Source organism: Mustela nigripes, chromosome 2 (assembly GCF_022355385.1).
Source record: "Mustela nigripes isolate SB6536 chromosome 2, MUSNIG.SB6536, whole genome shotgun sequence".
NCBI lineage: Eukaryota > Metazoa > Chordata > Mammalia > Carnivora > Mustelidae > Mustela > Mustela nigripes.
In genome coordinates this window covers 6,330,857-6,340,024 of record NC_081558.1, presented here as the reverse complement: position 1 = coordinate 6,340,024, position 9,168 = coordinate 6,330,857, and the positions used below count along the sequence as shown (strand labels likewise).

The 9,168-nt window shown below is 52.1% G+C and overlaps 1 protein-coding gene across 1 annotated transcript in view; it reads left to right on the top strand.

Annotated features, from left to right (window-relative positions):
* Positions 1-9,168, top strand: part of LOC132009607 (mucin-16-like) — a 9,550-nt gene extending 382 nt beyond the window's left edge. The window contains exons 2-3 of the mRNA XM_059387642.1: positions 7,410-8,158; positions 8,974-9,168. Coding sequence (XP_059243625.1) covers positions 7,410-8,158; positions 8,974-9,168 — 944 coding nt within the window. The remainder of the gene's footprint in view (positions 1-7,409; positions 8,159-8,973) is intronic.

The following is a 9,168-nucleotide window of genomic DNA, read 5'->3' as shown; positions in this document are numbered from 1 at the left end:
CCCCCCCCCCCCCCCCCCCCCCCCCCCCCCCCCGCCAGACCAAGTCACAAAACCACCGCGTCCAGGATTGCCATGGACACGGCCCGGCATTTGTTCCTTCCTGTGCCTGCCTTCTCCTCCCCCCACAGGGCCGCTTCCCCTTGATGCCTTGGCTCCTGGTGCCTAGCATGCAGGTGGCAAATGAGCCCATCCCAGCGCCAGGCTTCCAGAAGCTCCAGGGTGCTGGCGGGCCAGGCATGCGGCCGCCCAGTCACGGTCACGAGGGTCGTGAGGCTGAGCAGGAGCACTGACAGCGGGGAGTCTGCCCAGGCGGCCGGCGGCATTGGGCTTGGCAGGGGTGTCTACGGGCACGCTCAGTGGAAGACAGGGAAGAACCGTCCTGGCCTGGAGATCTGTGTGCACGGAGGCTGGGAGGCAGCTTCTGCCAAGTGTGTTTGGGTTAGGTGGGTGTGATGTGAGCGTATTTGGGCTGCGCGATAGGGGAATGAGCAGGGCAGGGGCGGAAAGCAAAAGGCAGGCTGTGCAGTTAAGGGGAGATGGGTTCTTAGATCCCTCAGGGAACTATGTGGGCCTGTTGGTCATTTGGGGGGAAATTAGCTTGGGCCTTATCCCCTCGAGGAAGCCCACCGGCCTCAGGGAGAGGCAGGGGTCCAGCGTGGTGTGTTTGCCCACTGTGGGGAGAGACCAGGCCCTCTCTGGACATAGGGAAGGTCCACAGTTCCCCACCTGTGGCCTCTGGGCTGCCCAGGCCTTTGGATTGCTTTACTCTAACTGCTTCCTTGGGCAGAAGAGCCAAACCTCTTGGGCGTGCAAGACATGGGAGGGCCTGTAGAGAGGGACGTCTGCCCTCTGCCAGGTACATAAGTACCTGCTCGTGTGCTTGTTCCAGGACAAAGGACTGTCCTTGATGTTTCTCTGGGAAACGGAGGCCACCAGGCCATGAAGGGCAGTCGAGAGGGGCTTCCCCACCCTGGAAGGTCTTGAGACCCTGGACAGTGGCTGGCCTGCCAGGCTGCAGCTCCCAGAGCAGGTGGGGGCGGCTTCCCAGCCCCCCTAGCCCTGAGTCACCGAGGCCCCGTTCCGGGGAAGAGCTTTGTGGTTAGATGTCATTGTAAGACATCCACACAATGACCTGAATAGTGGGCGGGTTTGTACCCGGCAACCCCACCACCTCCAACCCGATAGGGCGTGTCCCCTTGAGCTGTCCCCAAAAGCACGCAGCCACAAACAGAGGCTGCTTAACAGCTTTTGTCCCCCAGGCTCATTCCCAAATCTGATACCAGGGTGCTGTTTGAGCTGTGTCCCCAGGAGTGCTGGTCACCTGGACTGTGGGTTGACACCCCTCCCCATGGTCCCATCATTTCCTGGGACACCTCTCAGGATTCCCCTGGAATTGATCCAGACACCCTCCAGGACTTGTGACTTAAAGGCTGGAAAAGATTCCCTTAATCCCTGAGCAGAGATGAGAAGAAATCTTAATCTAGCCCTGACAGGCTGTATGTTCTTGGGCTGGACACTTAACCTCTCTGAGTTTCCATCTCCCCCTGGAATCTTTTTTTTTTTTTTAATTCCAGAGCTGGAGGAAATCCATTCCTCACTCACCTCTCCCTCCGCCTTGGACCCCATCCAACTTTTTCCACTTTCTGTATCCCATGCTGACACCCTCCTTGTCCCGGGGGCTGAGACTGTCCAGGATCCCGAAGGACCTCAGTAACCCTCATCTTGTACTGTGCACATCTTATGTGCTGGGGACTCCTCTCCTGGAAAAGAGGAAAGATTTGTTCGTGTTTCCCCTGAGCCTCAGAAACAGTCCCCTTTCTTCCCAGTTACTGGGTGACCTCCCCTCCAAAGGAAGGTGACAGGTCCAGGCAGGTGGGACCGTCCTGGGCTTCTACGAGTCCAGTTTGTCATTTGACATTCCCAGGGCAGCTCCCAGGTGGACGGTTTGAGCAGGTGAGTGAGCTCTTCCCACCTTCTGGGAGAGTCAAGGCCAGACCCAGTGGCCTCTACAGACCCCCCCCCCCCAACTCTTGACGTAGACTCCTGGCTGCCCATCCACGTTCTATCTCCACATCTGCACGCTGTCCTGGAGGCACATGGTGGCGATGGGTCTCAGCCTGGCCCTCGCCTTCAGCCCTGGCACGTGCACAGGCCAGTTTCCTGTCACTCAGATGTCCCCTGGGTGGGAACGGAGGCAGATGAGAAGAGGGAGTTGGAGGCCAGAGTCCTATCTGGGTTCTTCACACTGCCCTCCGCTCCTTGCCCCTGGGGGATGGGTCTTCCTCATCCCAGAGTCTAAGTCGTTCCCTATATTCGGATGACCAAGATGTAACACACCAGAGTGGCTAACAGTACTGACTCCAGTGCTTGGCCAGAGAGCCTGAGTTCAAATCCACCTCTGCCACTTCCTGGACAAGCGACGTAACCTCTTTAAGCCTCCAGAGTCTTATCTAGATAATATAAGAACAAATGTGCAATTGAGTAGTTGCAAAAATCTAGATTAAATTAGGAGATGTCTCCAAAATAGTGGTTCTCAACTGCGTGTGATTTTTGCCCTCTGGAGGACAATGGCAGTGTCCGGAGAGATTCTTGGGAGGGCAGGGGTTGCTGACATCTGGCAGGTAAAGCCCAGGGATACTGCCAGACATCCTGTCCTTGCTTCTCCCAGGGCATCCTTTTTGCAAGAAGACTGCTCAGTGCCTGCTATCCTCTGTGCTGGGATTCTTGCCCTAGGGGCTGTGTCTTCTTGGGAATACTGGTCTTATCTCTGTCAGAGTCTCTGGGAACATTTAAACATTTACGCCAGTCTCTGGCCCCTGAGACATGCCACTGAGACCCCTCTGAACTCCATTCCCCAAAAGTGCGTTCATCTCTTTAATTGCTTATGAGATGGTAACCTGATCTGCTCAGTCCTAAAGGTTCCTTGCATTCTAGAGCTAGCAAGCGTTCACGACCTTTATTCTGTTTTGAGGTTTCAGTCCTTACCTGTTGGAGGACAGAAAGCCAGTGTGTTACCTCGGCTTTGGACTCTATACCAGAACCTTTTCAGAAAGAATTCTCTTTTCAGAGAAAGAGTGAGCTGATGTATGTCCCATGGCTCCTTGTATCTTCCATTGCCCCGTACAAAGACCATCCCGCCAAGCTCAATGGAGAGGGGGAGGAGGGGTAGCTGGTGACTCTCAGGTAATGGAGAGAGCCGTCTGTACCTTGGATATGAGGAAAAAAATGATCTTTTTTTTATATTACCTCTGCATTCGGTCGTCGTAGAATCTTACGATGCCAGGGAGCCATGGTTGGGTGCCTTTCTATGGGTCAAACACTGTTTGCATATATTAATTAATTCGTTCCATAGTAAGAACTTCACAGGGTGTTGGAGAGTCAGCGGGGCAACGTATGCAAAGAGAGAGCCAGGCACAGAGATCTTGAATAATTTTTTTTTTAAGATTTTGTTTATTTATTTATTTGACAGAGATCACAAGTAAGCAGAGAGGCAGGTAGAGAGAGAGGAGGAAGCAGGCTCCCCGCTGAGCAGAGAGCCCGATGTGGGGCTCGATCCCAGGACCCTGGGATCATGACCTGAGCCAAAGGCAGAGGCTTTAACCCACTGAGCCACCCAGGTGCCCCTTGAATAATTTTTTGATTTCATCATGATCATCTCTATCTCCATCTCTATCTCCCCTCTGATGGACGTGGCCGCTTTCTGCAGGACAGATTATCTGTAGAGGTATAAGGAAGCTGGAGTCGTCATTAGCTCAGCACAAGATTTCTGTGAACGGCAGAGACTTAATGTATGAATGGACCAGGGAATTTTTACTCTCATCCCATTCCTACAATACATATGCTCGGGTTGCGCTCTCATGAGTTGAAGTCATTCGTGCAACAAATGAAGGCAAGTTCCTGATGTGCAGGAGAGATGCAGATTCCAAAGGCAGTTTCTCTCCTTTAGAAGCTTCTGGTCTATTGCAGTATGTCACCACATAACTGAGATACAGTAGCAGCGAGGCTGAAGAGTTACACTTTGGTGCTGAGAGCAGACAAGAGGATCCTCCCACTCAGGAAGGGCTTCTTTTCCGTTCTTGGATCCAGTTTCCACTGTGACACCAGGAGGGTGTCTGAGAATTCAGCTCAATTCCGACACTATCTATCTGGAGGTAGCATCAAGATTCCTTGGGTTGAAGGCTCCGTCTTACCAGACTGCCCCTTCCCCTGACACCAGATACCAGTTGTAAGCCTGGACTGTTAGCTGTGCTTCTGAACAACCTGCTACAAATGGGAGTTTCCAACAACCCCTCCAGCTCAGGATGCCAAGTGCAAGACTAGGTAACTGACTATAAATTAGAGGGTCCCACAGCCCCTCCTTGGGGGTTGCTAGAACGGCTCACAGAATTCAGAATACTAGGTTACTGGTTTCTTTCTTTCTTTCCTTCCTTCCTTCTTTTGATTTTATTTATTTTGGAGAGATTGCACAAGTCAGGGTGGGCGGTGTTGGGATAGGGAAGGAGAAACAGGGGATTCCGGGACACGGGAAAAGCCCCTCTGAGCAGCCCCCCCCCCCCCCATGTGGGGCTTGATCTTAGAACCCTGAGATCATGACCTGAGGCGAACCAACTGAGCAATCCAGATGCCCCAGGTTACTGGTTTCTTATGTAAGGATAGAACTCAGGAACAGCCAGATGGAGGAGATACAGAGGGCAAGGCATGGGGAGGGCTCAGACCTTGCATGCTCTCTGCAGGGGGCACACTCCCATCTCCGCATGCTCCCAACCCAGAAGCTCTCCCAGCCTGTCCTTCTGGGTTTCTATAGAGGCTCCATGACACAGGAATGATTAAATCATCAGCCACTGGTAATTGAGCTCTACCTCTAACCCTCCCTCCCACCCCTTGGTATCCGTCCTCCCCACCCTCCTGTAAGCCCCCATCCTTAGGTGGTTTCCCCAAAGCCACCTCATTAACATAACAAAAGCCACCTTTCTAACTCTCTTCACTTTCCAAGGGTTTTAGCAGTTCTTTGCCAGAAACCGGAACAACTACCAAATATATGCATTTCTTATTATAAAGCATGTTATCACGACTTCAAAGAAGACCTTCTAGCAGAGGAGATAATTAAGCTGTGTATTTTTAAAATTTACATTACGGAGGGAAAAAAATGAGCAGTGGCAGTTGATGTGGAAATGTTTAGAGCAAATGGTCAAGAAATTATTCTAGAGATGTCTTCGGTGCCAAAAGGTGATTTTTTTCAAGCACAGAGACAGGACTTGTGGGCAGAAGGAGCTGCCCAGGGGTGGTGGCGGTTGGCTGATTATATACTTTCAAGTTGGGAGGGGCTTAGGGATAGAGTCAGTCTCCAAGGTTTCCAGGACTTTGAGGAAGTCATTTACTAGACTAAGTAAAATCTTAGTCATGAGACCCTTCAGATGTCCATCAGTGGGCCCTATGCTTGAAAGGTGATTGCTAACGTATATCTTGGCAGGGGGTAGAGATAGAGGAAGTTCCCAAAGGGACTTTTATATGTTAGAGGAGACTTACAGGTCCTGGAGGTGGGGCTAATGTTAGGCTAAGACTGCCTTTTGCCCGTAGCCAGGTATTAACATGGAGGCAGCTGGGATCCTAGAAGAAGGTCACTCGTCTGTTTCAAGGACTTGTCAAGGGGCTGTAAGTTGTAAAGAAAAACTTTTTTTAATGTTTACATTTGTGTCCATATTTAATGTTTACAGCTTCTCTCTTACAAAGTTAACAATAAAGATAATCGAACTCAGTCACCATTTAAAAATAAAGTAATATACTAATCAACAACAAAAAAAAGCAGACCAATGAAAACATTCCCTAAGACACTAAAATGATTTTTAAATGAACTAAGAAAAATCAAAAGTTGAATTACCGACATGTATCTTTCACAATACAGTTATAAATTAGAAACTCCAGGAGTTTGCCCCAAAACAGAACCTTAATCCTCGTTTGCACAGGAGTAGCAATTTCTAGGATACAACCCCTAAAGGACATAATTATATTGAATAATGACCTTTTAAAAAAATTATCATAATACCTTTTTAATTTTTTTAATTTTTAATTTAAATTCAATTTAATTAACAGTGTATTACTAGTTTCAGAGATAGAATTTAGGGATTCACCAGTTGCATATAACACCCAGAGCTCTTTCACGCCCCTCCCCCAGTGAGCCCATCCCCCACCACCTCCCCTCCAACCACCCTCAGTGTTTCCTAGAGTTAAGAGGCTGTTTCGCTTGCCTCTCTCTGTTTTCATCTTATTTTATTTTCCCTTCCCTTCCCCTATGTTCATCTGTTTTGTTTCTTAAATTCCACATATGAGTGAGATCATGTGGTATCTGTCCTGGTCTTTCTCTGATTGACTTATAAGTTGTAAGGGAATTTATTGTTTTTCTTTTACTTCTGTGTCCCCACATCAATATTTATTTTCCTTCTCAGACTTTCCTGCAAATTCCAGTGGAAGGAATATGTGCATATTGTAGAACATGCAGGAAATTCAGTAAGGATAATGGAATAGACTAGCTTGAACCGAATCTTGAGTGATGAGTAGATACTCATCAGAGAAAGACGAGAGTGGTAAGGTTGGACAGAAGGGAGAGGGGAGTGCAGAATTAGGATTTGTTTGGCTGGGGAAGTGCAAGAATGTCTCTGTGATTACCGAAGGCGAGGGGAAGGATGCTGTGGGAGGTACAGGTGGGGCCAGTTTTCAGCCTTCTCCACCGTTGTCATTCACTATTCTCTGCAGGGCGGGCTGGCGTAAGCCTCTGGGGCTCGCGGCGGCATCCCTGGCCTCTGCCACTAGGTGGCAGCGGAGCACCATTTGTTGTAAAATCCCCAAAAGGTAGCACCTTTACCCTTTACCCAATCTTGGGGGGGGCGGTGTCAGACCCGCTTGAGAGCCGGCGTAAGAGGGAGAAGCAAGATGGGTCATTAGGGACACAATACACTAATGGATGAGGTTTGAAGGAGGGAACTGATACAGTCAGGTTTTTATTTTAGGAAAATTCCTGTGGCTGCCCTGTCCTTTCTCTTGTGCAGATTTGTTTCTTCTCAGTCGGAAAGGTTGCCCAGTTTCCCCCCAACTTCCCATGTACACAGCAGGTCTTCTAGATGTAGGTTTGTCCGGCAGAAGAAAAGAGATCCCAGTCGGGTCGCCCGTCAGAAAGAACTGCAGGAAGCCCACGGGCAGCCAGCAGCCTGCTCTCAGGAGACGAGTCTTAGACCTGCCCCCGGAAGGCAAACGCTAACCCGTCCTGCCCCCTTGGGTCCAGTGCTCCTACCCTATCCCCACAGGGGCCCACGACACTGAGTGCACACGGACACACACAGGCACCCGTTTGTCATGTGAGGTTCCTGCAGGTGTGACCTCAGCAAACAAAAGTGCCCTGTCTTTTACTTCCCCAGCTGAGACCACGACCAGAACCTCCACTCCTGGAAGACAGAACAACCTGACTGTCACCTCGGCCTCCAGCCCTGATAGCAGGGTGACAGCTGATGCTCAAGTGTCCTTACCCCACCCAGGACACAACACCAGCACGGCTGCCCCTGGGGGCTCCAAGCACCCCACAGCACCCCTTCCCAGCAACCCAACAGCCACAGCACAGACCCAGGCAGGCTCAGTTCAGTCCACCAGTGAAGCCCGGCACACGCAGCAGGCAGAGACAAATCCTAGAGTGGCATCAAACGTCACGGAAACCGCTGTCAGCCCTTCTCCTGCTGTGGATGTCCCTGAGCTCCCCACTCTGAAGAGCAGCCCCCCCCAAAGAACTTCACCCGGAGAAACCACGGAAGCGAGACGTGGCCCCATCACCCATCAGCAGAATGTCCCCACTGGTATCACGGTGACAGGAAGCGGCAGTGCGGGGAGCAGCTGGGCCAGGATCAGACCCTCCCCAGAAAGCCCAGCCTCCTCTGAGACACCCACAGGTGTGAGTCCGATGGCAAAAAGTGTCCCCGTCACCTCTGCAGCTGAGACAGGGACAGACACTAGTTCACGTACTCCAGGAGGGACACACTCGCCACCTGAGACCTCATCTAGAGAGACTCCAGACGCCAGGGAACCAGCGAGCCCAGGACAGACTCTGTCCCACATTGGACGTCCCTTGGCCTCCCCTGAGCCTGGTTCTGAGGGAGACACCACGCTGACCTCCCATGTGCCTCTGCTGTCACTTCCTTCAGATCTACGTGATCAAGGGTCAGGCTCCAGCACATTCTCAACGCAGAGACTTACCGCTCCCCTGATCACAGGGACCCCTTTCCTCATGACACCAAGAAATACAGCAAGTCCTGGAAAAGTCACAAGTCCGACCTCTGCCCAGGCCCATCCCTCTCCCTCGGGGGAAGGGACTGCGGGGACGCTGCCCGCCCTCAGCACCTCCCCGGAAGCCCCAGACTCAGCCAGGACTCTGGCTTTGGAGCTGTCAGGTGGCCCCACAGCCCTCAGCACCACCAGCGTCTCCAGAGTGAAACCTTTCCTTTCTCCATCGCCCTCCTCTGCCTTGGAGACCCACACAGTCTCAGCGGGCCCTGAGTTTCCTACAACTTCTTGGTCATCTCGGACCTCCCCCTTTACCTCCGTGGCAGCGAGGTCACAGCCCCACACGAGCACACTTCATTATCCCACTGCCCTTCGCAACAGTGCCTGGCTGGAGACCAGTCCCAGCCTTGAGACAAAGTCCCCTCTGGCACCAAGTGCCATTCCAGCCGCTGCCACTCCTCCTGCTGCGACGGGTGTGGCTCTAAGATCAAGTGTCCTAAACACCGGCTCCATGGGAGGGAGGTCTCCGAAGGAACCTTCAACGGCCATGTTCCCAACACAGAACACGAGAGGCCCAGCCGCCGTTGGTGCCACAGCTTCCAGCAGGGTGCAACCCGCGAGGGGAGATGGCGGCGACCGAAAGTTGGGAACTACCCAGCTTCTCCCTGGAACCCCATCCCCACCTGAGACATCCATGTCCTCCTCACCTAGGAAGACCCCAGCCAGTACCAATACGGGGAAGAGCCCCACCATTGCCCCGGGTACGTCAGCCCCATCAGTGGGGCCAAAAGATGGTACAGTCTCTCCATCCAGCCCCCTGCGGGCATCAGCAGACTCCTCGAGCTTCAGCCTTGGAGCGCACACCCGTTCAGAGCGTCCCAGCGCAGTGGTGGAAACCGGCTCTGA